The 27969-nt window shown below is 48.2% G+C and overlaps 1 protein-coding gene across 1 annotated transcript; it reads left to right on the forward strand.

Annotated features, from left to right (window-relative positions):
- Nucleotides 1–15: 15 nt before the first annotated feature.
- RMDN3 (regulator of microtubule dynamics 3) lies at nucleotides 16–27964 on the forward strand. The gene is made up of 13 exons (XM_074149342.1): nucleotides 16–181; nucleotides 1061–1123; nucleotides 2265–2460; nucleotides 3115–3261; nucleotides 7291–7558; nucleotides 8927–9029; nucleotides 9491–9551; nucleotides 18774–18849; nucleotides 19223–19300; nucleotides 21480–21578; nucleotides 23480–23533; nucleotides 25886–25966; nucleotides 27703–27964. Exons 1-13 carry the CDS (start codon nucleotides 16–18, stop codon nucleotides 27754–27756), a joined length of 1446 nt encoding a protein of 481 aa, XP_074005443.1. The 3' UTR covers nucleotides 27757–27964.
- Nucleotides 27965–27969: the final 5 nt, after the last annotated feature.

Genomic DNA, 27969 nt, shown 5'->3' on the forward strand with positions numbered 1-27969 from the left:
CGGCAGGAGGCGGCCATGGCGACGGCGCGGCCCGGGCCCGGGCGGCTGGGGCTGGCGGCGGCCATGGCGCTGGGGCTGGGGCTGGGCGCGGCGGCTGGCGCCGGGCTGGGCCTGCTCTGGCTGCGGCGGCGGCGGCGGGGCGGCGGGCGGCAGGCGGAGGCCGCGGGGCAGCGGAGCCAGGGTAAGGGGGCGCGGTGGGGTTCCGGCCTGTCCTTTCCCTTCCCCCAGCGGGGGACACCCGCGGCCGGGGTTGGAATGTTAAACTTTGAAAAGCGCTGGTTGAGAACCCGGATCCGGCCTTTCTTTCCCCAAACCCGGGCAGAGCTGCGGGGACACAAACCGCACCCGCCGCTGTCCATAGTGACAGGACCGCCCTGCTGTGGGGACAGGCTGAGAGAGTTGGGGGGGCTCAGCCTGGAGAAGAGAAGGCTCCGGGGAGACCTTAGAGCCCCTTCCAGTCCCTCAAGGGGCTCCAGGAAAGCTGGGGAGGGACTCTTGATGAGGGAGGGGAGCCATAGGAGGAGGGGGAAGGGTTTGACACTGAAAGAGGGGAGATGGAGATGAGATGTGGGGAAGAACCCTTTGCTGTGGGGGTGGTGAGAGCCTGGCCCAGGTTGCCCAGAGAAGCTGTGGCTGCCCCATCCCTGGAGGGGTTCAAGGCCAGGTTGGAGGGGGCTTGGAGCGACCTGGTGTGGTGGGAGGTGTCCCTGCCCAGGGCAGGGGGTGGCATGGGGGGGCTTTAAGGTCCCACCCAACCCACAACGGTCATGGTTCTGTGATTACCCAGGTTTTACGATGAGCCCGGCAGCACAAAGGGCTGAGCAAGGACAAATGCCAGTGTTTTCCCTTCAGAAACATGTACAGTGCAGTAGAGTAGATTTAAAAATAAAATTACTTATAGGGAAGAGCGTTTACTTGCCTCTCTCCGGTGGGGTATCTGAAGGCTTGTCTTTGCTGTTGTGTTGGGGAGGGAGCAGTTTGTGAACGGTGGTTTAGTCTGCGATGGTGCAGAACCAGGTTTCAGGTACTTGCACCCTGACCTTCTCCTGCCTCCCCGCAGGTGGCGTGTACCGCACAGGTGCTGTGGCGGTGACAGCGGAGCAGAAACACCCCTGTGACTTGGGTAAGTGCCTTTGACAGGCCGGTAGCTGTTGCTGCAACAAATGTCTGCCCCTGGCTGTGACTGTATTGCTTGGAAGGAGTCGGTTCTACCAGTTTCATGGGACTTTTTTTTCCCAAAATTAGCTTCCATTGTCCTTGTTGACTGTCTCATGCTGCCTTGTGGGCTGGTTGCTTTCCTGGCTGACGCTCTCTGGGGTTGATTGCAATTCAGGAGAAAAGCAGAGTGTAGCTTTTCAGTGTGATGTTGATACAGAAGTGCGGGGAATAGGAATGAAATTAATTTGCAGTTAGGGCTTTAAAAAAGAACAGAATCACAGAATCACATGGGGTTGGAAGGGACCTCTGGAGATCATCTCCAACCCCCTGCCAGAGCAGGTCCACCCAGAGCAGGTCCCACAGGAATGTGTACAGGCAGGTGTGAATGTCTCCAGAGAAGGAGACTCCACCACCTCTCTGGGCAGCCTCTTCCAGGGCTCTGCCACCCTCAAAGTGAAGAAGTTCCTCCTCATGTTGAGATGGAACTTCCCATGTTCCAGTTTGTGCCCATTTCCTCTTGTCCTGTCCCTGGGCACCACTGGAAAAAGACTGGCCCCATCCTCCTGACACCCACCCTTTCAGTATTTATAAGCATTAATCAGATCTCCCCCCCTCAGTTTTCTCTGCTCCAGACTAAAAAGACCCAAGTCCCTCAGCCTTTCCTTGTAAGGGAGATGCTCCAGGCCCCTCATCATCTTTGTAGCCCTCTGCTGTACCCTCTCCAGCAGTTCTCTGTCCTTCTTGAACTGGGGAGCCCAGAACAACCCAGCAGTTTCTTCTTCTGTGGTAGTCTTTGTGATATTCGGTGTGGGTTTTGCTCATTTAAAAATAAAAACTAGAAGGGTTTTTTATAGATGTGTAGTTAAAAGAGCTCTATTTGTCCCTAATTGCTATTGTGGATCTGTGAAGTGTGGCGAGGTGCTGATGTCAGGGAGGGAGCAGTAAACCAGCTGAAGAGCCCACAGCCTCAGGCCAGATCAGGTGGCAGTACTTCAGACCAAGCCTCATATCCTCCATCTTATAAAAAACCCACATTTGTACTAAAATTTCCCATGTGAAATCCCTTCCCGTTTGCATCTAATGAGCCTTTTCTCATGTTCTCTCAGCAGTGCCCAGAGCACTGGTTCCCGTGGAGGCGGGAGACGGGTCTGTGTGTGCAGCTCTGCTGCCGCAGGAGGAGCAGCTGGAGGTGCTGGAGCGCCTGGACTTTGTGCTGAGGAACATCTCGGAGCTGAGGAGGGAGGTGGAGGAGCTGCGAAGCAGCCTGCAGCGCTTGGCTGCCGAAATCGTTGGCGAAGTCAGGTACCCACCCTGCCCCTTGCTTTTTCTGCTCTTGCACTTATTTACTCTGTAGCGTGGTAGAACAGCTGGGATTCAGTATGTTAAATTTAAAACCCAAAAGGAGGAAAAATGTCTCTTTAGTTTCCACTGGCGTTGCATCTTGTCCTCCAGTGAGGTTAATGTAAAACAAATTGTATGTTTAGCCAGGGTTTGGTTTTTTTCCTTCTGGAATATTAAGTACTGACACTTGCTTCATGTTCTAGACTGGGAAGGTTATTTGTTGTGTAAATCTTTATCTCTTGCTACTGCTGCTTCCTCTTTGCTGCCAACCGTAGGTAACTTTTGATAGAGAATAAAAGGTCCTATGTGCTGCAAGGTGTTTCAGGTTTCCTTTGTCCTTCTTCATGGAGGAAGTCAGAGGAATGTGTGGGATCTGATTACCCCTCTGTGCGTGGGTTGCATGTATGGATTGTGTATGGACTAGGTCTGTGGGCAGACTTGCTCTGACTGTAGGATATGGTTTGACGCGCGGCAGAGCGATGTTTGTATGAACATGAGTGAGTCGCCGTGTGAATTCTTCAGGTATGAAGTGAAATGGAGAGTATTTGCTAGAGAGGAGAGGGGAAGGGAAATAGCAGAAATGTTAATTTCTTTCTCTTTTTGCCTCCCTCAAAGGTCCCATCTGGAGGAAACCCAGAAGGTCACTCGCCGGAGGCGGTTCCCATTTGCCAGAGAGAGAAGCGATTCCACAGGCTCCAGTTCCATTTACTTCACAGCCAGCTCAGGAGCAACCAACACAGATGATGGAGAGAGTGAAGGAGGGTGAGCAGAGGAGCAGCTTTTATGGGCTTTGGTCCCCAGTTACTGACATCGGAGCAGTTTATAGCATAAAGGAAGGGATTTTCTTCCCTACTAGGCATCCGTCATCCTGGTTTTACTTACTTTTATTACAGTAAGTCTACTGCCAGGGCCAGATTGAGAGAAGCACAACAATTCCCGCTTTTAGAGAAGGGGAGAAAGAAAAATACATGTATATAATTTTTGAGGATTGTTTTAAGCAGTAATTTGATTAGGGAACCTAACAGACAGAAGGGAAGTAGAAATCCAGCCTGGGATTTGAGTGAGAGCGTTCATAAAGAAAACTTCCATATAATAATATATTTTAAAATATCTGGAAAACGTGAGAGAGTTAAAAATATATTCCAATTAACTGAAATGTCTTTGGCTAGGGTATTTCTTGGTGATTTTTCTATGTGTCACACTGATCAGTTGTGTTGCTTGAGTTCTTATGGTTTAAAAACAGGTGAAAAGTACTGTGTAATTTAAGGAGCTCACTAAAACTGACAGTATAGATGCGAGTATTGTCATATTGGACAGATAACAAGAGCTTTGCTGCATGCACGTGTGTGACTGCCGCCTTGCTGATGGAACGCTTCCCTTCTGAGCCTTACCCTGAGGAGTTCTAGAGCTTTTGAGGTGTGGAAGTGTGTTCTAAAACATGCCAAGCTGTCCCGTTTTCCCATTGAAATGAGATGTAATTTAGGGAGCAGCTGATTCGGGCTCTGAGAGCAGGCGGGCAGGGTTAGGAGAGGACAGGCTGTTCAGTGGCAGCTGGCGCAAAGTGACACTTGGTGGCACGGGTCTGTCATCGGACAAAGCGGCCATTACTGTTGCAGCCCCCTAGAACAAAGGACACGGGTCTGCAGGAGAGCAGCCGTCATGAGTGCTGTAAAACTGAGTCTTTTTAGTATTTTATCTGTAGTAGCTGGAATCAGTGAAGCAGGAAGGACTCAGCTGATCTCGTTCGGGTTATGGAGCTGCTCCCTTCATCTGAAGTGGGTGTTCGCCTGAAAGCAGAGCCAGGGAGTAGTGATTCACGAGGGTGGAATGGGTAGTGGGACTGCATAATAACGTATTTTAAAACTATATAGTTGGTTCTGAAGACAAGACCTCGCTGTCTAGATGACAGCAGATGCTTTGAGGCATCGGGGTGCTGATGTGTTCTGTAAAGCGGCCTGAAAAGAGTCGTCTTCAGCAGATCCCACCCTGGGGGTCACCTGAGCGTTAGAGGGTTTTAAATCCTGACAGAGGCCAACAACAGTTCTAAGGTTCAGAGAAGGCACCCTCCTTGGGGGACCTCGAGTGAACTGCAGAGCAGGGATATAGTTCACTGCGAAACCTCGTAACTTTATCGGCAACCTAGTGGTGGCTGGAGGACTCCTGACATTTTGTTTAAGATCTGTCACGAGGTGTAATGAGCAGTGTGCAGAATTAGTGGGTAAGAAGCTCTCATCTGATCTAAAAAGAATAATTTAAATAGTTTATAATCTCTCACTCTGGTATTTGTGCTGTACAAATAGATATAATATTGGTCTGCTCAGGACCAGCCGCCTTTAGTGTGCAATATTGTCTTTTAGAGGTGTAAATACTAACATTTTCTAGTAGAAAATGTATATTTTGGAAAAGACTGTTTAAGCTTTTTAGAGCCACTGGGAGGAAGAATGAGCCTGTGCTCAGCAGATAGATTTCAGCTGTGTGTTTGTTTCTGGCAATGGTGGTCTCTTAATGAAATTCAGAAAGAAGAACTCACATTTCAGCTGTATTTTGTAAACCACACGGACATGAGCATCTTCTCTGGTTTCACATACAGTTCACACAGATCCTCCCGAGCTCTCGGGAGCCTGGAGGCCTCGGGTTGTTTAATTTCTCTCTGTCGCTTTGGCACCGCGTTGGTCTTTGGGCTTCTTTGCCTCCTCTTCCCAAGCGCTTTTTCCTTCCAGATAGTATGTTTTTGTTTTCCTTCAGGATGTGTGCTGGCCGGAGGCCTCAGCGTACTAATGCTTCTAAGAACTTTCCATCATCGTAAACTGGAGAAAACAGGCTGATAACATCTAAATCCCTTAATCTTCCTGAAAACTCCGAGTTTATGAAGTTATATATGGTATTACTTCTCCCTTTAAACTGGCAGCATCTTGTATGGGCTGTCTTGGAGAAAACACAGTTTTGTGGTGGAGGGAAAAGGGTGTGAGGAGCCTTCCATCGCTGGCTGCTTTTTGAGTTCCAGGAGCCGTGGAAAGCGTTTTTCAGCTGAAATATGGAAATCTTTGCAGCTGCCGGGGGAATGGTGCAGTGAGACAGTGTCACTGCCCCCACCTCTGCTGCATAGTAGGGAAATAGGAGAATTTGAGGAGTTAGTGTGCAAGTACCAAAAATGAGATAGTCTAGGGAATTAATATCATCATTAATCTTAGAGAAAATATCAAGAAATGAAGCTTTTAATCTGAAACTGAGCCGTGCCAGTGTCACCTACCGCTGTGTTGCTACATTATCCATTAATTTAGTGCTGCCTGTGTAATCTCCAGCGCTTTTTCTTGTAGCACGTGCCGTCCTGCCTCTGCAGTGATAAGGCTGACTCTGACTTTATTTCTTGTCTTAAAATATTTCAGTGAAAATGGTGTGCTGTTAAATTTCTGGCTGCGGGTGGGCAGCAGTGGTGGGTGAGGGCGTGCGTTTGCCCTCTGCCAGAGGGGGAAATGCTGGAGTGTTATTGATAGTTCTCAGCAAACCGAAGCTTCGATAGCCAAACGTGTCTCCTTACGTACGCGTGGCCACGCTCCTGGAACTGCTTTCTCCAGATACGGACTGGGGTCCCCTATCTTTGCCTCCAGCTTCACCCACAGCAGCAGGCTCTCCCTCGGGGCAGGACAAAAGGGAGCACAGCCATAGTGACTGGCTGCCCCCGGGCTGCAATGGCTTTAAATTCTAGCAGAACTGGTAAAGTTGGCTTGGGCACAGCTTAATTGGGTGACAGTTACAAACATCCCCTAGAATTAAGTGTTTATGGGATGTGAAGTGGCCTTGTTTCAGGAAGAGAGCTTTCTAGTCAGATAAGCCAACAAAACCTGAATATGAAAGTGCACATCCTGAAATTACTGGCTTGTTCTATGGCAAAGAGCTCGCAGGTCAATGTGAGGAGGACGAATAGAGAGGCTCCTTTAAAAAGAAATGAGTTCTTTGAGGAGACACCCCACTGCGATGGGATCAGTCCATATGTAACGCTGTTCATAATTTCCAGCTTAGGTGCCTGTATGTGATTTGGAGGAACTTAATTTTAGCTGTTTTCATAAACTTCGACCTGAGCTTTCTCCTGGTTCATTTGACTAATTCAGCAGCTAATTGTTGCCTGGGGTTTTGTATGTGTGGTGTCTTTCTGCGGCTCATCTGCTGGACTTCGTGCCCACACGAGACAGTTCTGATCCCTCTCCTGCTGTTTTGCACCCTTTCACGTGTCAGCGTGAACACGCTGTTTCACATTTAGCGCTCAGACAAGGTGATGGAGGTGCGAGATACTGCCAGAACAGCTATTGTGTCTGAAACTTCCTGGAACAGGCTAAAAACCTCAGGTTGTGTTTTCCACATGGATGAGTGTGTCAGGTTTTTTGTTGAAATTCTCTTTTATAATCCATACATTGAACTAAGTTGTCCTGCCTCTGTTCTTAGTTGTTTAATTCCCTTACACTGAGGTTTGCAGGCCTAAGAGAAGCTGTTACAGTGCGTAGCTGAGAAGTGGATGCTCGTGACTGAGTTTTTACTCATTACTACTTAATGTTCGGGGGCTGCTCTTCATCAGCTTTTTGAGGTTGTGTGTGTTACGTGAGAAATAACGACTGGTGTGTTACTTGAGACACTCGAATTGCATGGTATTCTCCAGGATAAGTTAAGATACTCCTATTCCTCTGTTAGGAAGAGTTGTTTTTTCTGTACCGTGTGTATAAAGCTGTCAGAGGCCGCACAGCATCTCCTCAAACTAATTTTGCATTGTGAATTTTTTTGTTAATTTTTTCCTCAAAGGTACACCACAGCCAACGCCGAGTCGGATTACGACCGGGAGTCCGAGAGAGAGAGCGAAGAAGGGGAAGACGAAGTGAGCTGTGAAACAGTGAGGACGGTGCGGCGGGACTCCCTGGACCTCGTCAACGAGGATGAAACGCATTTGACGCTGGATTCCTCGCTGGAGGAGGGGCTGGGCCAGCTCCTGCAGCAGGCGGACCGCTTGCACGGCGGGGACCAGCAGGAGAAGAGAGAGGGCTTCCAGCTGCTGCTCAATAACAAACTGGCGGTAAAGGTTGCCTTTTCATACTTTCCAGCAGTGATTTGTGTTTTTGGTTAAATAGCTGGGAAAGAGGAGATTGCATCTTGTAGCAGGGCCCAGGTCCTGCACCACGACCGGGCTGGTTCCAGCGGACCCCTCCTCGGGAGCGGGCTCAAGGCCAGGATTGCTGGGGCTACGGCAGCCAGCTCCCAGTCACTCTCTGCCTTGGAACTCTGCGTCTCCTCCTGTCATCGCTTTCCCTGTGTGAACGCACTGTACACACGTGAAATAACAGTTCTGAGTGCATGCAGTGAGCTCGGCAAGCGTTTTGAGGACGTTTACCTCATTGCGTGTGTGATGGCTCCATCTATAGTCGGGAAACTCGCTCTTTCCGAGCACTGCCTGGTGCACGCATGTGGTGGTTCATGAAATAAGTTGCGTATTCAAACAGAAGGGTCCGGCAACACTTCTGCTTGTGTTAGTGAATGAGATTGAAAGCCTGGATGGTGCGGGTGTCCTGCTGTCGCTGTTGTCACCTGGTGTGGCCGTGCCAGGTCCTGTTGCAGGTGTGCCATCTGCCCCGGATAGCGGCTGCCTGCATTCTGCAGGGGCAGCTACGAAAATGTTACCAGCCTTTTAAAGAGCAAAACTTTCTTGGCTCCTGTATTTCCAGGAGGAATAGAAGGAAAGAAATAATGGATAACTTGAAAAGTTCTAATTTCAAGTAGATCGGGTTTTTTACCTTCCTAGCAGGAAGGAATGAGAGGCCTGTTGGTTTCTGAAATTCTCTTGTGTGCTTCTTCCTGGTGATTCTCCCACTTTCTTTTATTTACAGTACTGTCCCAAAAGAAACCAGACTGTTAGGTGGTTGTGTTTTCATTTTCTACTTTTTTTTTTTTTTAAGTAAGTTTGATTTTGTTAGAACATACCCGATTCAGATTTAGCAGTGCCCCTACAGCACTGCCCTGGGTTTAAGAAAGCAGCGGGGTGTGAAAGTGTTTGAATACGTACTGGAGCGTGAAAAAAGTGAAATTCAAATTGTGAATTTTAATGAAGTGGTGAGGTTTAGGGGGAGTTTTTCCCCAGTGTTTTGAGGTTAGTGGAGGCTGAAGAACTGACCCCAGCATGGGTTTGAAGTGGAAGAGTTCCTTGTTAGAAAGTGCCAACAATTAGACCTGTACCAGCAGTGTAGCATTATAAGCTTAATTATAAATTTGGCCATCCAGTTTGCTCTTTTGCCGTTCTGCTTCAGTTCTTGTAGAGGTGGGGCTTTTTAAGGTTTCAATAAATGTCTGTGCAACTTCTAGTCTGTGCCCCCGCTCGATTTTTCTTTCTCGCGCTCTTTTCCCGTGGCAGTTGGGGTCCCAACGTGTAACATGTGTGTTTTCCCTGCAGTACGCGGACCAGAAGGACTTCCTCTGGCGCCTGGCCCGGGCACACAGTGACATGAGTGAAATCACAGAAGACGCAGATGAGAAGCGATCGTACGCGTCTGATGGTGAGGAGCTGTATGGTGGAGGCAGGGGAAGTGGGGAGGTCACAGCTGACACTTCAGAGTTAAAAACCCTGCGTTTCCCCCTTTCTTCAGCTTTTTGAGACTGCGAGTTCTCAGAGGAGGGAGGGGGAAGTGGGATAAGCCCTAGATCCGGGGCTGTGAAATTAATCAGAACAAAACCGTTGAAAACTCTCATTACCGTCTCTTGGCATGATGGGGAGGATGTTTTCATTATAAAAGGCTGTTCTTCAACATGAGGTGAAACCACGGTGCTACTCGACTTAAAATTTGTATGGTCTCTGAGTGCTCTTGGATGTTCCATATCTCTGCAAGAGTATGAAATTATTTACGGAATGTTTTCAAGCCAAATGTTTTATAAAACTAACAAATACGTAACTTTTTGTGCCATTCTGTTATTGTACAGAAAGTGGCTGAATTTATTCTCTCTGACCACTGATTTGCAGGGAAGGAAGAGATGGAAATGGCCTTACAGAAATGGGACCAAAGCGCTGAGTGCCATCAGTGGTATGTGACGCTTCACTTCCTGCTTTTAAGATGCCCAGGGAGAGGACCTGGAGATTGCTGTGAGCTGAGCTGTGTTTAAAAGCAAAAAACACCCAAACAAAGTTTATTTGCTCTTACCTGGAGTATACTGCATTGATGTTATTTTCTGTAGAAAGCCACGGCTTGACAGACGGTAGGTTTGGTTGTGATGATAGTAATAAACTTTGCTTTGCTGGTGCCAATTTAATGAATTCCTCTCTGAGACAAGAGGAAATGTCTCTCTGCGACGAGACGGCCAGAAGCGTTCTTCAGGCAAAGCTCCCAAAAAGAATAATGGACTTCTGTGGGTTCTAAGAGCAGATTGTATTGAGGCTTTTGTGAGCCTGCACCTAATGAGTCCCTGAACTGTGGTGGTGGTGGTGAAGGTTGAGCTTCCAGATGGGGCTTGGAGAAGGGAGCGTTGACACGATGAGTTTGGGAGGAGTAAGTACAACGAGCCCCATCTGCAGGCTGCATTAAGCAGAGTGCATGTTCTTTGGGCTACTCATAGCTTAAGTGTGTGTGGTTTGAAAAGGTGGAGTGTGGTTTGTTTGGGAGTTTTCCTGGGAATTGTGCCATTTCCCGTGCCGAAGGCGGCAGAGGGCAGGGTGCTGAGCAGCTCTGGGCCCCGTGTGCGTGCCCAGGCGATGCTCGGCTCGGAAAGGAGCTGAACTCTCAGCAGTGCATTTTTCCTGGGAAAATGCATCTCAGAGTGCCCTGTTCTGCGCTGGCTGTAGGCGGGCTGCCAAAGAACGTTTCACACAGATAACTTGGAGAAAGCCAGTTCCTGCGCTTGAGAGCTCAATATGGTGAGGCTCTCTCTGTTTTCTTCCCCAAGTGCTGTTTCCTTTGGCCCCCTTTCAGCCCCCTGTGCAGGGATGTGTTGTCTTTCAAAGCCAAGCTCAGGGCCAGCTGTAGGGGCAGCGTCTTCAGAGTTACTTATTAAATATGAATGAGGTTTTTCCTCCGTGTTCCTCTGACATTCTTGGGTTAATTGTTGGTTTTTACTTGTATTGACATTTCGATAATGCTCTGCCGCTTGCTGTATGTCAAGAGGTGATGTATTTGCCTCGACCAGCAAGGCCTGTGAGCGAGGGCTTAGTGCTGCGCCGATGTTCTTACATTTGTCTTAATTCTGGAGCAAGGAGAGACATCACTCTTATCAGACAGCCTTTTATAGTCTGCTGGAGAGTGTCCTCTGGCCTGGCACCGGCTGCTGCTTGTCATGCTGCAAAAAGCACTCTGGCTCTGATGTGAACTGGGACAGCACCATATGGCTCTTCTTTTTTTTACATTTTATATATTATTTTTTTTCATGATAAAGGATGAAATAATCTGCAGTTTATCCCAGCAGGGTGTTCTGTTTGTTTCACGCTGCAGCTGGGCAGGATTTCATAAGGAGGTGGGCGAGAGGGGAGGTACCTTGCTCTCTTCAGCAGCCTCAGTGACCAGGCTGTGGTTGCAGCCCATGTACAGGATTGGAAGCGTTGCTCTCCTTTGTTAAAAAATACACCGCAAGAGGGTTTGTAGAGTGGTGCAGATACTTGTAGGGGCAAGGGAATAGGCTTCTCTGGTGTTCTGGTGAATTCCTTGATGAACAGCGTTTATCAGCAATTACCGTGAAGGACTGACAACATGTGAAATAGAATAAAAGAGAAATTATTTTTTCAATGGAAATTATGGGGGAAAACAGGATGCTGAATGCCTTTACCAAACAAGATCTGTGCTCTACTGCAATGACAAAATTTATTTGGAGGATTGGTTTGGACTACCGGCATCTAAATAGATGCCTTTGTTGTCTTGAAAAGACTGTTTTTCAGCTCTTAGTAATGAATTGCGGTTCCCAGTTAAAGCTTTGCTCTGAAGGAGCAATACTGGGACTCACCACGTGCCCCATCTCTAGCAGATCATGGTGCTTGGCTCTGTCTCCTGCCTTATCGTCCTGAAGGAGCGGGTTTTCAGTTGCCAGGCTGAGTCCTGAGGTCTGTGAACCACTTCCAGACGGGGTGGTTTGGTGTTTCCCAAAGCGCGGTTCTGCCTCAAGGTACAGCGGTGATCGCTTGGCTCTGGAATTTGGGGTTTGTAGTGGGCACGAGCAGTGGCTGCGGTGGGATGTTTAATTGTGTCTCGGTAGAGAATCTCCACCTTTTAAGCAGAGGGAGATGTTGTCGGTGCCTCTGGTACAGCCCGTGCCCACGCTCCCTGCAGTGGTTTTGGGGGCAGAGGGCCCAGTTCTGGTCCTGTTGGACCCGTCTCATTTCCTAATGGGGGTGAGGCTTCTGCACGTCTGCATCGTGCTTTGGGCTGGAGAGAGCAGCCGGAGAGAGGAAAGGGCAGAGCGGCGTGCAGGAGGCACGGGATTTGTGGGAAATGAATATGTGACTACCTTTAGCACTTACAGAAATAATTATTTTCTGCCATGAACGGGACAGGAAATATTCCCTTTCCAGCTCTGTATGGATTACTTAAGATGTGATTGCGCTGGCTGTCGGTGCTTGTCCGTTGTTCTCTGTGCTGTATCATTTGCTTCTGCTGCACAGATCGTTCCCTGGCTATTGGCTCGAAGGAGGGACGTTTGCCAAGCGAGACAGGAGATACTTTGCCTACGCTCATCCCTGCAAGTAGAACTTTCCCCCCCTCTCTCAGTGCCTCAGAGTCACTGTGGTGATGACTGCCATTCTAAAGCAACAAACAAAGGAAATAACTTTGTGGCCGAGAAGGGATTTCGGAGCGCTGGCGACGGCGGCGCAGAGCGTGAATGTCGGGATGGTGGGGGCTTTGGCAGCGCCACTCCTGGGGATTTCTGAGGAACGACAGAGGAAGCAGCGAGTGTCTGGGACTGTCTGGCCCAGCCTCGGGATCTGCCCAGATCCAAGGGAGAGCCCTTTCGTGGATCTCCTGGGTCTTCTTGGCGTTAGGTTTGGTACAGAGCTGTGACTGTAGTGGGCTGCTCCCGAGAGCCGTCTCTGCAGGGCTGGGGGGGCCAGGGCTGCAGCCAAGTCAGGCTCTGCAGCAGCATCATTGCTGTTCTGCCTTCTTCCCCCGCACCGCTGGGATATAGAAACGAGCCATATTTAGTGCCTTTGGAAGAGATTTGTGTATTGTAGGCTGATGGATGTGGTACCAAGTGTCCTTAATGCCTGTATACTCCTGTCCTATAATTACTTGATTCCTAGTTTTGATAGAGACATCGGGGTCATTCTCTGCTTTAATTAGAAAAGATCTCTGAGCAGATAGATACTATGTCCAGCTAAATTGGTTACTCCCTTTGCTGATTTCAGCTCGTGAATAGGGAATAGAGCAAGTTCCTAAGTCTGTTCTTACTTTTAGGGGTGGGTGGGAGGGACATGGATCGTTGCACAAACCGGTACGTTCTGCTGCTTACACAGGAATACGTGACATCCTCCCAAACCAAGGGAGAGAAACAACTGTGGCCCTGGTAGAATCTCCTCGCCGTTCGGTGCGGCTGTTTGCAGGCGCGTAACAGCAGCTTTAGGGCTTGGGAACGGGTTGTGAGCTGTCTGTTTGCCTTGGCTTCCGTTCCTGTTGTTAAAAGGAACATTGGAAGTACAACCAGAGCAGCAAGGGATTTCGGGGTTCCATCTGGGAAAAATTTTGCAGGTGCTGTATTAGCAGCTTTTGTTTGAGTTGAAATTTCACATTGGAGGTTAAATGCTATTTGCTGACTGCTGGAAGCTGTCGTTGCAGAAGAGGTTATAAGCTTTGGCCCTTCGGGAGATGTTATATGTGTTACACAGAAGCGGGAGGAGGACACGTTCTTGGGCTGGATGAGCTTCCAGAATGTGCCCTCTCTTCTAAAGAGTCTGTCCCTTTGGTGGAGCGTCTCATACACTCGACAGCCACTGGACTGTCTACCGGCCCTTCTGGAATCTGGTGGACATCTGGCTCTCCCGTGGGTAGATAGCATTTTTTTGGGGGAAAAGCAGCAGCACTCCGGATATGACTTGAAGATAGCTTTAGTTTTAACAACTGGCAGTACGTCAGGACTTAACTCTTCATGGATGACTGCCCGGATCTGGCCAGTTTGGAGCTGTGTCTGGGTTTAGGAGCTGAGCATTTCCTGCTCCACGGGTGGATGAAGCCAGGGAAGTTGCTGACAACATAGATTAGGGGCAGAAGCAAATAGGAATAGCGTTAGAAGATATTTCAGAAAGTAAAGGAGGAAAAGCAGCAGGCAGCTAGAGCCGCCTGATGGCATCCCCCTGCCTCGGGAGGGTCCCTCCTTCCATCGGAGTGTCAATACCCTGGAACATCTCTATGTCCCGAGCCACGGGGAGTTGGGAACGTGGGAGAGGAGCCAAGGAAGAGAAAGTACTGAAAAGTATGAGCAGGGACAAAAGAAGTCTCAGCAGGGATCAATATTCCCTCCTTCTCCAGGAAATAGTGAGGTAACTTGACATTTGGAGTCTCTGGGTCGCTTTTTACTTGGGCTTAAAGAAAGGAGAAGTTCTGAGAACTGAGATCTCGGGAGTGCAAATATATGAGTAGAAAGCTCTTGTAGCACAGGTGATAACGCTGCAAGTGTGGAAAGCAGCTCCTGCACTACAAAAAGGCTTTCTTTTGCAGCTCTTCTCATCGTTGTTGGTGCAGGTGATGCCTTCCTTGGAGCACTAGTAGTTCCTGCAGCCTTTTGTTTTATAGGTTCGACATCTTGCCCAGGTGTGTCCAGCCTCTTTGCTGGTGGCTCTTGCAGGACAGCTGAAACTGCACATATCTTGGGGAAAGACACAAATTTAGATAAGCATGAGGTCACTCCACAAAAATGGCACGTTCTAAACAGTAAATACTGTCTGTATCTTCAGCCTGCACTGGGGATGGGCACCTTTGGTTCTGCAAAGAGAAGGCACGTGGTCCTTTCCTGCCCCCTCCCGAGGCAGACAAGATCTTCAGCAGATAAAACCAGCACAGGCATTGAACAAAACTGAAGACACATTTTGTGCCCCAGCTGGGGTAGCTAATGAAGGTTTTAACTTCTTTAGGATCAAGGAAAGACAGATTTCAGTGCAGGTAGAGAAGGGGATACTTCAGCCTTTCTTTTCTGTGGCAGTCACTTGAATTTTGACTTAAATCACTAATGAAATTTTAACTGATCCAGAAAAGTGTTTGGTTTCTAGTGTAAATGGGATCAAGAACAGAGAGTTGGGAGGGACCTCTGGAAAGTCGTCCCACTCGTCTTGCAGCGGCGCACGGTGGGTACCGAAACTGTCCCCTGTCCCTGGCAGCTTCTCCCGAGGGCCTTGTGCTGGCCCCTTCTCTCCCGTCTCCTGTTTTGGCAAGTACTGTATTTAACTATACGAATATGTATATATTATATATAACTGTGGATTTTTCCTGATGTCAACCTAAGCTTTAGTTTTACTTCTGTCCTGTCTAGACATGAGGAAAAAAAAGTTTAAGGTGACGAGCTATTTGTAAGAGAGTAGGATTGTTATTGTGTTCATCCCGTGTTTTGAAAGAAAGCAGCCCCACTCGTCACAGCCTTCTAGTGTCTTTTAGTGTTCTGCAAACTCTTATTCTTATTGTCATATGGACTCTATCCAACTTGTCCTTTTCTTTTTTTTTTCTTTTTAATTTATTACTCAAAAATTGCACACAGTACTTTAGCTGAGGCTTTGCTTGTACAGCATCATGTTATTGCCTTGGGCTGCTTATGATCTACTGTAACCTTTAAATTTGATTCTCTGCAGCCAACACCCCACTAATCGGTGAATTTTCTAGCATATGCTAGTCTGCAGCCTACTTAAATTTAATCTCTACTATATTACCCAACCTAATGGAGTTATTTAATAGCATCACTGTTGTCAGGGGATTTTTTTGCCATTCCGTGTCCGTTCATTCACAGTAATTTTCAAAGAACAGTTAATTGTGGAAAAACTCAGGTAAAGGGGACTGGGGTAACTTGCTGACTCCAAAACAAAGTCACGTTCTTCCTGATGGGTGCTTTTTGGAACAGATTAGACAGACCTTCGGCCGCGAGCCTCCCGCCTTCACCCTGCCATGGGCTGCAGATCAGCTTTGTACCCGTTACAGGGTAATGTTTCCTTTGCTTGCTTACAGGAACGTCACAAAAAGGATGGTTAGCGATCCTGAAACTCTGTATACACCAGTCTGTCTTTTTTGTCCTCGTTCCGTTTCTCTAAAAGCAGGAGATTTAGATTATGTTGATGTTTTGTCCTTGCCCCTCTCATTGGCAAGCCTGGGAATTCGAGTTGCTAGAAACTCCTGCCTCCCATCCGTCGCTGAGACGTGGTGACGGCGTTAACGCGAGCGGTTCATTGATGGTGGCTGGTTAAAGACAACCCCAAGCATCCGAGCAGGTTTTCTCTGTGCCTGGAAGTGGATTCGAGCAATTGTCTGAATTCATCCCAAGATTCCCAGGGCTGCACTTTTCTGCCTTCCGAGTCAAGGTGATATTTTAAGAGCTATCGTGCCTCAAGCCTGTAAGGAAAACTTCTAGATTCTTTATCAGGATGTATATTTTGGAGCTCTTTTTCTCCCGATTATGTATGTGATTAGAAAGGGGTCTATTCTTCTAGCTTTTTTCTGGCTCTGGTAACTGAAAGTTGAGCTCCAGCAAGGATTTTATCTCCTTGTCTGTGTGTGATAAAACCTCTCTCTTGATTTCCTGGCAGCAGCACTGAGCAGTTTCTCCAGGCTGGCTTTGCTGTGTTCAGCTCACAGCTGATGCTGATTGAATAGGAATATATGCTAGTCATTAATTGGTTGTGTGTTGCGATGAAAAATTAGTTAAATGCGTATGAAGTGAGTTTTGATGTCAATAAGAGGGAAGAACTTCATTACTCCATGCTGTGATGGTCAGACTTTGCTGTTTGACTCATTTCGGCAATATTCTCTCCTCTGGAAGTATCTGCTTCCACAGAGTTCGTTTTCTAATAAACGGGGGAATCCGTACTGAGCTGAGATTCCTACAGGAATGTGTGGTTGGAGCAGTGCTGGCAACTCAGGGAGTGGTTCTGGTTAATAATTAGCTGAGCAGGATCATAATAAAGGTTTTGGTAACTGCAGAGACCTGGATCCGAGCGGTGCTCCGGCGGTGATGTTCTCTTTGCAGAAGATGAAAATCCCCTTCCCCAACCCGTTATTTCTAACCTCTGCTGTTCCCGCTGCCAGCGGTGCCTCTCCTCATCCATCCCACGGCATCTCACACAATAAATGGCTCCACCAGGCCAAGCTAAACAAGCAGGAGAGATAAAAGCAGGAAACCACGTCGGCACTGCCGGGAGAGGGAGGGAAGTTGGGATGTGGAGATCTCTAGAGTCTAAAAATCCCAGAACTGCAGAGTCTTGCATGTGAAGGTCACCAACAGGATGGTGGCCCTGGGCCTCTGGGCACAGGACGGAACGGGAGGTCCATGGACAGGGCTGGGACCAGCAAAGCTGGACCAGATAAAGTCGTCTTTTCCTGGGACTGCAGTGAAAAACCATTATTTTATTTTTTTTCCAGTTTGTTTCATGACACAAAGATAGGCTTAGTATTTACGGCTTGTTTTATGTAACATTTCACCAGGCCATTAAAAAATATCTTTTATTTATATTTCCGGACAGCTGCGTATCGCACCACTTGACATTTATATGGCTGCGGGAGGAGAGACGGGGCTTGGCTGGCTCGGTGTCCCGACGGATTTATTGCCGCTCTGGAGATGGGGCTCGTTAGGCTTCCCCTGGGACCCATGGGGTGCTGTAGAGGGGGTTCTGTGGGGTTTTATCTCCCGTGTTAAAAAGTCATGGTGTTTCCCTGGTTTGTGGCAGAACCTTCAACCAGACCCGACTGTACTTAATGCCTGCCCATGTGTTTGGGAGCCCAAACAGCGTGGCTACAGGAGCCATTTGCCAGCAAGTCCCTGGGCGTTAGACAGGGCTGCAGACTACGTGATTTATTGTACGGGAATGTTTTATCTTCTGATCTTAGAAAATAAACCTTTTATTGGCTTGTATTTCTAAACCCTGGTCATGTTGTGGCTAGGGGTACTTAGCACGGGCTGACGTTTGTTGGGAAACAAACTGGGGAAGATCATAAAAGCACTTAATTTCGTCGTCTGCAAGTGAGGGATTGTGGCAGTGCAGCTGGGGGCTCCTTCAGCTGGAGGAAAGGGGGTTGATGTGGGATTGATCTGGTAATCCTTTCCGTTACTGTGGAAAATAAGAATTTTAGAACTGAAGCAGAGTTTTTTCACAAGAAAATTAACATGTTAAAGGAGTGAGATTTAATGACAAAATTGTAAGTATTCAGGAAAGGCAATGTGTATTGTGACTTACACGTGGAAAACTTGGCTCAGGCGAGAGCAATGAGGTGTGAAACGTGTTGTGGGTTTTTTGGCGACGCTGAAGAGCGTGTACTTGGAGATGGGGAAGTTTCCTGAGGAATTCCCACAGGCACAATTCCGCAGTGGTTCCCTGTCCCCAGGGACATTGGGTGTTGGGGTGAGACACGGCATCTAGCAGCGCTGGAGCAAGGGAGCAGTGAAGGGAAGGAACCTCTGGGGAAGCCATGCAGGGAGGGGGCACTTCCAGGGGTCCTTGGAAACTCTCACAGCTCAGGAAATGACTGATTTCTGTAGGTACTGTGCTTCTTGGGGGCAAAAATCACCCTCTTGCTAGAGAAAACCGAACAGCTTTGCACTCGCATCACTGAAAACATGTTCTTTTGTTTCCCCACGGGGCGGCCGTCGGGCTGCAGGATGTGGGTAGGTTCTCGCAGCGCTCTCCCTCCAAGTAGCCAACTGTGCTGTAGTCTGGGGGGTCTGTATGGAAGGTCGCTGCACCCCTTAGTTAATTAGAGCTTTCTGTAGTTCTGGCGCTCGCCGCAGTAGTGTTTGCTCCTCATTGTGCTGGGTTTGCCACGGTTTCGTTGCTGAGTGAGGAAGTGTGGAGCGTAGAGGTGTTTGTGCAGAAGGAGGGCTTTCCAGCCACCGGGGCCACGAGCTTCCGTGTCACACCAAGCCACTCCTCTTGACTTGCCACCATCCCACAAGCCAAGACCACCTTCTGCACAGAATTTCTACCGCGTATGTCCCTTCCCTGTAAAAGCTGTACAGCATGCCTGTTTTCCCCAGCAAATCGGGAAGCTTTAACGCGCTTCTGTATCCTCCTTCTGAAGCTGTGAACAGGATGTAAATGGATGTTGAAACGGGTTTGATTTCACACAGACATCTCCTCCGTGCAGGTACGCTGTGCTCTGCGGGCAGCTAGCGGAACACGAGAGCATTCAGAAGCGCATCCAGACTGCGTATGTTTTTAAGGTGAGTAGAAAGGAAAACTGGCTCCAGCTCGTACTGGGGAAGCGACGGGTCCCAAAGAGACTCTTTGAGTGGGCGGTTTGGGCTGAGGAAGGTGAGTCCAGCGATGTGTGATGAAGGCGACTGGTCTGGCTCTGCGCTTTTGCACACTGTAGTATCAGACAAAAACGAAGAAGAAAAGTCTTGCGAATAAAATATATGTATATGATGAGGCTGAGAACTTGAAACATGAAATTACCTTGTGGTAACGAGGAACAGCACCAGCTCTTCAGCAGCTGCCTGCGAGCAGGCTCCCCACGTTTGTTCACCCGCTCTTGTGGATGTTGTGTTTGCTAATAACGACAATGTAATGTGTGTCGGTGATGGTTTTCCATAGGAACACATCGATAAAGCGATTGAACTGAAACCGGAGGATCCAAAGGCTTACTATCTTTTGGGCAGGTGGTGTTACCAGGTAAGATAGTTTATTCCTCCTCATTGCTGTTTCTTCCTCCTTGGAATTATTTCCCTGTTCGAGTGAAAGATCGGTGGGTTCAACCCACTGTAAGGATGGGGACGCACTTTAGCTGCTGAACTCAGGTACTGTGTCAGAAAGTGCAGGTGTGGGAACGGCCTGGTTGCCTGGAGTAGTTTAAAAGTTGCCCTTGGAGGGGGTCTAGAAACTCTTCATTTCAGTCCTGAGAAAAACACTTGGCTGCAGAATGCCATGAATGCATTGCATTCACAAACCTCTTATGGTGTAAAGGCTCATGCTCTTGTACATGTAGCTCCTCAATGCTTTTATAAAAGCCCTGGTGAAACTATTGTCTGCCGGGACACGGTGTCTCATTCGGAGTCTCGGCTTTCCTCCCAAGCTGCTCTCTTCACTGTAACGGAGAGGTCTGGGGCAGTCCGTCTCCCTCACCTGCCTCCTAATAACCTCAAATGGATACCTTTGTGCTAGATTTGAAACGGTACAGGTTTTTCATCAGAGTTTGTGTCAGCTCAAAGCGAGAGAGGGACAGTGGAAGCGCTGAGCTGCTGGTCAGGCCCGACGCTGGCTGCGCCGTTCCCAGCGCCGTGCTCTGCCGACCATCAAAGGCAGAGAAAGGCCAGTGGTGTCCAGACACACTCAGGTTTTTAAAGGCATGAGGAGTGCTGTTCCGTATGGGCAATGCCATTTGCTCTTGCTGCTGTAATGCTTTTCTCCCCCGTCAACAAAGTGCTTCAGGAGAACTTGGTGTTCTCTGTGCAATGGAGTAAAAGCTGCTGGGTTCTGCTCTTTCATTTAGTTATTGCCACTCTTCCACTCTTCATTTTCCTCCTGTTTTTTGTCTCTTTCCCAGAGGGGAACTCTTTGCTAAAAGTCTTAATTTTGAAGTACTCTGAAGGATTCAAGGCTCCAGGCTCAGTTTTTCAGTCGCTGCAGGTGGCACAGGAGGTGAAACGGCAGAGGATGGATCAGGGAAAGCACGAGCTGCAGACCAGCTCGCTGTTCCCCCTGCTTTACTCAGGGAAAACAAACCACCTCCAATCCTTTAAGCACATATGGATGTGATCAGGGACGTTTTGGGGCTGGCAGGGGCTTCTGCACACAGTATATCGGTATAATCCTTTGCATGTGTTTCCTCTGCCGCCGCTACACGACGTGCTGGAGGCATCAGGAGGAGCGTGCGCCGGCTGCTCTGCCTTTCTCGACAGGGAAAAGCTTGGAGTCAAAGGCCATAAATCAGATTTAGTGCCTATAAAAAGAAATAAGAGTTTGCAGTAACTCTCTACTTTTCAGTTTATTCCATTTGAAAGCACTTTGCTGCTGTCAGAAATGAAGTCACACATTGCTGTAGCAATGTAGCTGAGATAATTGCCACCGGTAATTAGGGAGGAGCAGGGAGCTGAACCAGTGGCAGCTCCTACCTCTTTATTCTGTCGGGGACTTTCTGCCCAGCTTTACTGCTCATCGAGCTGCTGAGGCTGTGAAACAAAACCAGCTGTATGCAGAAACATGCTGGTGCTGCTGCTGTTTGGCATTATAAGAATTATACAGTATTAAAGAAGATATTACCAGAAGATACAGCCCTATGCATCCTGTCCCCCACGGAAATGTCAGGCTGGCTCTTACTAGAGAGGGAGGAGCTGGGAGCAGGAGAAGAAATGAAGTAATTATAATAGCTACCAATTTCTCCAAACGTGACTGAGTGTTGGTGGGAAGGCTTTAGCCAAAGATCCAGGGATCTGTGTGTGGTGAGAACAGGTTCTGGTACGGGATTTCAGCTGGGAGAGGGGGTTCCACGTGGGTGTTTGCTGGGACACAGAGGTGGGAGCTGCCAGGAGCTGGGGCGGCTGGGATTCGGGACCACCCAGCCACGCTGTTTGTGCCTGGAATATCGAGCTGCAGAGACGGATCTTGCTGTGAGCATGTGGCAGCTGATGGGCGGAACTGCACAAACTGACTAGGGACGAGGAAAAGCAAATCAGGTTTAACTCCACGGCCAGACTTGGACGCTTGTCCAGAATCTGCCACCACTCCCGAGATCTCTGGCTTTCTCCCAGGCGCATGAGCCAGCTCCAAGGATCAGGATAACTCCTTGTCTGCGTACTTCTGCCTGTGCTGTGTCTCTGGGGGGTCTGACCCTTCCATCTCCCTCTCCCTGCAGGTTTCCCACCTGGGATGGCTCGAGAAAAAGACAGCTTCTGCCTTGTTTGAAGCCCCTCCTACAGCCACGGTCCAGGACGCGCTGCAGAGCTTCCTACGGGTAATGAAATCTGGTCGATAAGCACAGGAATCGCTAACCTGGCACATGCAGTCCCAGGTGGAACTGGAGTTCTTGTATTCTGCTTAAACTCATTGCTCCCTGGGGGCTCCATGATATGTCTCCACTGGCAAGAACCTGTGGAAGAAGAGCTGGTGGAAGAAAAAATTTTGGAGCCTCTGTTATAGAACAGCCAGATGGGAGAACATGATTTTTCAAGACCTCAGAACTAGACCCAAAGCGATCAGAATTGTTTTTAAGGATGTTGGGTTTCCTTTTAAAAGCTGTGTAGCAGAGGGATGCGTTTCTGGACGCGTGTGGTCTGTAAGATCTGAGTGAGCTCCCCCCGGGAACACTCACACAGATACCCACAATGTTCTGCTCCTCTAATTTCTCTCGGAATATTGTATTAAAAAGCTGTCTGATTAGGTCAAACTTCTCCAATTCAAACTTTTAAAGGCAACTACTTCAGGGTTTGAGGGGCACATTGCTTATGTAGTTCTTGAAAGAAGAGGACTTCCTATGGTGTAAGAACCCTACCCTCTGAAAGGCTTATTTCTTGTCCCCCTGTTGATGAAAAAGAATTTCAGAGATGGCATTTTTGAGCATCTTGCTCTTGTTGCCAGGGTCTGCAGGAGAGGAATGAGTTAAAGAGAGTGGCTTTGGCTGTGCCTGTGAGAACCACTCTTAAGCACCTCTGATGAAGTGTTAGAGAAACCACTCGCCCTCCCACTTCATAACTCCTGGGCTGGGCCAGCAGCTCTGTGAAGTGTCAGGGAAGAGCATGCTGACTCCAATTTCTTAGAATTTTGTCAAAATGTAGTCGTTTGAGGGGGAATTGGCTATGGGTATCTGCTCTAGGCAATATACTCGTCACCAAAGTGGTTAAATTATTTCAGAGATAAGTTTGAGGGGAAGTGTTTTGTTTCTTTTCATTAGAGAGAAGAGCAGGCTCTCACTTTAAGACCAGCGCTGGGGTTTGAAACGGGAACTTGCGTTTTCTTGAGGTTTAGCTTTGGTCAGATACAGAGGGAGTTTGAAAAGCACAACGAAGCATCCCCCTGGAAGCTAATTATCCCCCAAACACGTGCGCTTCCCGTATGCTCAGCAGAGGTCATCTCGGCTTTCGGCCACAGTTGGTGTGTTCAGGGAATGGAGATCTCCGGCAAAGGGCAGCTCTGCGTTTGTCACACACGGATCCAGGTCTAAGACAGTGGAACAAAGAGGTCGAACGTTGTCTGCTTGTGCCCTCAGTGCTTTCTCTGAGGGCTGGGCTTGGGCATCTTGGTAAAGCATGCTGGGGACCTTGAGCGCAGATGGGACACGGGTCACGGCAGGGGTTCGTTACAGGAGCGTGCTAGAACAAAGCTGCATGGAGAGTGGTGACTGTCACAGGGATGAATGGAAGGAGGCAGAGTGACCTGGGTAACTGGGAATTAGTTGCCGGGAAAGAGGAGATAAAAAACTGGGGGAAGATTCCTGAGGTTTGGCACAGTCGGGAGAAGCCCAAGTGGATGAGACTGGATGGTTCAGGGAGGTAAAACAGTGCACGCGCGTGTGCAGGAGAGATCCTTGGAGCTGGTCCTGAGTGTCCCTTCACTGCTGAGTGCTCACCCTCACCACTCGCCATCCTTCGGTGGCACTACAGCGGGTGGGAGTGTGGATGGAGTTCAGTGAGTCACAGGCACTTGGTGAGAATCTTGGGACTTCGCTAGCCTGGCCAGGTGAGCCCGTGGAACACTCTTACGCTGCTCTATCTATTTACAAAAGGAGGCTTTAGTCATCTGTTTTCCTCTTTTCTTTTTTAAGAGATGCAATAAGCCTGATGTAAGCATTAACTGGTCCTTTCCCTACACTAATGTCAGCCTTTCTGCCTGTTGCGCCCTCCCCTCTGTTCTCTGTAGGTCGAGGAACTGAGCCCAGGGTTTTCCAAAGCAGGAAGAGTCTACATTGCCAAGGTAACCGGCACTCGCTGCTTTCTTTAGTTCAGCCATATGCTTCCAGGATAAGAAATATTTGTATTTTAAAAAATTATCTTTGCCTGTGAAGTGCTAGGTACCTGCAAATTACTTCATCCAGAAGCAAGATTTTATAAAATGATGATATTTTTTAAAAAGGCCAAATCGCCTTGTGCAGAGGCATTAAAATTCAGGGAGGATTTTGCCTTTGAGTCATCCAGTGGAGCATCCTTCTTGGTTTTTAACAAATCAAATTCTATATAAAGCTGCACTGGTAACTTGTGAGCCACGGGCTGGAGGTTTAACCCCACCACCATGGATTTCTGTGGTGTGCACAGAAAGAGAATCCTGGGGAAAAGGGGAGGATAAAGTATGTCTCTGTTTTACCAATAAAGATGGGAGTCCTGAGCAATGATTAAATAGAAAAAACACCAGAAATACCTGGAGCTCTGGAGATCTTTTTTTTTGCGTTAAGGGAATAATTGGCTTTGAGCTATTAAATGTTAAAATTGCTGCTTAATTCCTACAATTTCCAGTTGGAGTCTAGTAATATTTAAAGCTCAAATAGCTTTAGAAATATTAGCCAGAGTGGGCGTTGCAAAGAGTAGCTGTAGCCGTTCTCTGTGAAATTCCTGAATTCCCAGTGTCCCAAAGAATGTGAATTTTATCAGGGTAGCATGCAAGGCATGGGATCTGCTCGGTCTGGAGTACATTATCCCAGGAACCTGGGTGCAGAATTTATTTCACAACAGGCATCTCATTAAGGAAAACGAAGGTGACAGCAGGGGAGGAAAACCCAGGGAAGAGGGGCAGGAGCCTTCCCACCAGCTGGGTTCTGTCTGTGATATATCGCAGCAGTCATGAGGTGATTAGGCAAAATCAGCTACATATTTGTAAATCGGCTGCCTTTTGTTTCTGGCTGCTGGTGTGCCATGATGAATGTGCCCTTAATTGCTTCTCTCTTTGCTTGTAAACGCAGCCAGCATTCCTGGAAATTCAAAATCACCCCTAAACGCCTTGTAGGGAGTAGAGATTGGGAGACTTAGGACTTACTTCCAGTGAGGTTGCAGCAGCAAATCCTCGCAAGTCTCAACCTAAATAGATTTTTCAGAGTTGATGTAAAAATTGAGGTTTCTTTGTGTGTAGTCTCCGTGGACTGATACGTTTTTATTGGGCTAAGAGTTCCCCACGGCTGTGGCAGATGTGACTGAGCTTCAGAAACGCTCTGCAGACACAGGTTAGCCCAGAGGTTAACAGGACCATTGTACCTGTTTGGGTTTGGTTTGGGTTTTTTTTTTCCCTAATCCCAGGCTCTGTCACTTTGGGTCACGTCCTTAATGACAAAATTTAAAAAGTGTACTTGGTATCTAATTATTTTGAAGGAGATGGTGCTCTGATGGGTCAGACTTCAAAGAAAAAAAGAGAATTGTATTTTATAGTCACTTTCTGACATTTTTGCCTGGTGTGCAGGGACACAGGGTGTTTAAGGGCTCTGAGGGTGTCTGTGACTCCATCTATTTTGAATTCCCCAGATGCAGAATTTGAGAGCACTCAGAGCAGAACAGAGAGTTCTCTCCCAGAACTATCCCACGCCGCAGGAAAATCACCAGAATACAGACGTGCACATACCGTGCAGTGACATTTCAGAGCCCTGCAGGAGTTTAACTGTTGTCCTCATCCTAACTGAATGTTGGCTCTTTATGGTGATTACAATGCTGGATTTTTTTTATTTATTTTTTAAGCAACCACTTCCTTTTCCCCTGCTTATTTCATAGCCCGCAAATGCCCCCATGGCTCTCTGGGCACCGAAACCCTTCCTGTTACCCGGAGGGACAGCTCTTTCTCTGCTGTAGGAGGAGAGTTCACAATGAAAAATATTTTACAGCTATTGTGAGATCCGAGAGACCTGTAAATATTAGGAGTTACGGTGCTTGTGGCTGAACCCCAGCTTTAACAGCCTGAGGAATGTCAGCTTCGCAGTGATGTGCTCTCGGAATAGAGGTTTTACAATGAAGGTGGTGTGGGGAGTAGTGGCTGAATGGAAATCAAAACAGAGCTTCGAAAATGGTGACAATCTCAGGGATACTGTAAAATCTCCAACCAACAAACCAATCTCCCTGCCCAAAACAAAAAAAATCAGAAATCTAGTAATCTCTAATGTGATGGTGACTTAATGCTTTGTGAGTGAAGGAAACTGCAGGAAATGTGAGAAGCCTGAAACAGCGCACATGGCTGAGAGGTAGAAATAGCTCTCTTTATCAGTTCCCAGGGTCCATAATCGCTCAGTTCCATTTGCTGCCTATTTTTTTTTCCCCATTTAACTCTTCTCACGTTGTCGTTTTTCTTTCTCAGTGTTACCGGGACCTGGGGAACCACTCTGCAGCTGCTCTCTGGATGAATCTTGCTGCGGAGCTGCCCGTTAATACAAAAGAGGTAGCGGTCTCAGTGAGCACAGGTTGAGGATGAGCGGAGATAAAATTGATTTCTGAGAGATGTTCCAGCTTGTACGCCTGGGTTTTAAAGTGTTTTGTTCCTTCGTGTGGACTCTTCTTCTCTTGGGGCCTGTTGTCAGAACGCCTAAAGCAATTCAGGAAAATAATGACAGATAGTAATGAGTTGAGAGTGAGTTTTAGAAGGCCAGCACAGCAGTGTGAGTGGTGCTGCTGCAGCCCATCAACGGGAGTATCTGCAAAGCCACTGGGGAACTGCACGCTGCTTCTTTTTTGGGGCAGTTTATTCCTTTGGGCACTGTCGTGCCTGGCCAGCTCAGTTCAGGTGGGACAGCTTCAGCTGGGTGGCTGTCCCGGGGCTGGGACACTCTCCATGGCCCAGGTGGCTCTGGAGGAGCTGCTGAGATTGAGCTCTTCTGGTACAAACTTGGCTTCTCAAACCCCGTAGGCAGGAGCAAGTTGTGCTGAGCTGCTCAGAAGCTCGGCTGTGCTGCCCAGCGTTTTCATTCTCGTTTATTTTTCAATATCTAGGATATTTCAGCTCTTCTGTTACTTTCACAGGGCTGTGGAGAGCAGGCTGCACTGCGTGTCAGAGCTGCTGTGTGGCAGCGCTCCCCAGCTGGGAGATCTTCTGCATTTTGCCTCTTAAGCAGCAACTGTGTAGAAGGTGCCCTCAAACTGCTGCCAGTTGGAAACTGAAACCACATCAGCTTTTAATATTAATCTGATGTTATTTGCATCGTCATGAAAAATGCAAGGAAAGTAACGTGAGCAGGGTCCTGTGGCTCTTGCAGTTCAGCCTTGGGCTGATGGAGTCAACAGGCAGGATTCTAGAAACACAGTGTTTTCACATCACTGCTTTTAAGGCCACGATTAGTTTTTAGGTCGCTGTGGCAAAAGTCTTGTGCTGAGATTCAAACCACAGGTATGTGAGAGATCCTGGCAAACCAGCTGGTGAGGAGCTGGCTCGCCTGGGCTACCACCTGCAGGGCAGGGCCAAGATCACATCAGCCACTTGGCCACCGGCTGCTGCCGAAAATGGGGAAACCAGGGATGAAGCAGAACTTGTTCCCTTCTTGTAGAAGAAAATATCCTGGCTCTGCTTCCTCACCGTAGGCTGGTTGGAAGTCTCTGTAGACAGAGTGAGAACTGTACAGCTGATACACAGGAAGAGGATTTTTTCCAAAAGAACAAGAGATTCTTGTGTCGGAGGCATAAGAGTTTCATCAGAAAAGCACTGAGATTTTCAGCAGAGACCAGGCAGGAAAGTCATGAACGGTTAATTCTCTCTCCTGCTCTGAAATGACAAGTGGGAGTCGAGCAAGGGAGAGCAAGGAAGCCAACGCTTAAGTGGCTTTGGTTAAGTCTTTGCAAATGTTAGTTCTCTCATCAATCAAATAACTTCCATCAGGCTGAGAAGGGAAAACAGAGGCATTTATCCAGGCTGAGAGTCAGGGAGGGAGCCGAGGGTGGAATTCAGCTGCCCTGGTTGTCAGTTCTCGTCTCTCATAAAGGAAACATAAGAGAAACTCTTTTTTCACTTGGAAAACTTAAATAGGCTTAAAGATGGTAGTGTGGAGAGGGAAGTAAGGGGGAGGAAGAATGTGAGGCTGGGGTTACTGAAAACCCGGCATGGGGTTGGAGAAGAAAAGGGAAATTCTCTTTTTCAATTGTTTCAATTAGGCTGTATATTTATCTGTTCCCTTACTGCGTTTCCAGGATGCAGAAAGCGAGAGAGAACTGGAGGAGATGCGCTCAGTCTGCCAGGAGTGAACACATCACGGCTCCCTCCGCTCGGTGCTGCGCAGGCGGCCAAGTTCCAGTTAAAGGGGTTTCAGGGTCCTGACAGCTTTTGATTGGGCTTCGTGGACAAGCCACAAGAGTTTACAGGAAAAAAAACAGGCAGCAGTTTCGTCAGCGCATCCAGGAAAAGATCTTGGTGGGATTTGATCGGATAAAATGTGATGGTATTTTCCTCTGTACAGC

This window comes from Numenius arquata, chromosome 6 (assembly GCF_964106895.1).
Source record: "Numenius arquata chromosome 6, bNumArq3.hap1.1, whole genome shotgun sequence".
Lineage (NCBI taxonomy): Eukaryota > Metazoa > Chordata > Aves > Charadriiformes > Scolopacidae > Numenius > Numenius arquata.

What these genes read in the sequence shown, in the direction of transcription:
- RMDN3 (XM_074149342.1), top strand. Translation starts at nt 16, where the DNA reads ATGGCGACGGCGCGGCCCGGGCCCGGGCGGCTGGGGCTGGCGGCGGCC. An exon ending in GAAACACCCCTGTGACTTGG is followed by an intron (nt 1,124 to 2,264) that starts GTAAGTGCCTTT and finishes ATGTTCTCTCAG; the next exon opens with CAGTGCCCAGAGCACTGGTT. An exon ending in GATGGAGAGAGTGAAGGAGG is followed by an intron (nt 3,262 to 7,290) that starts GTGAGCAGAGGA and finishes TTTTCCTCAAAG; the next exon opens with GTACACCACAGCCAACGCCG.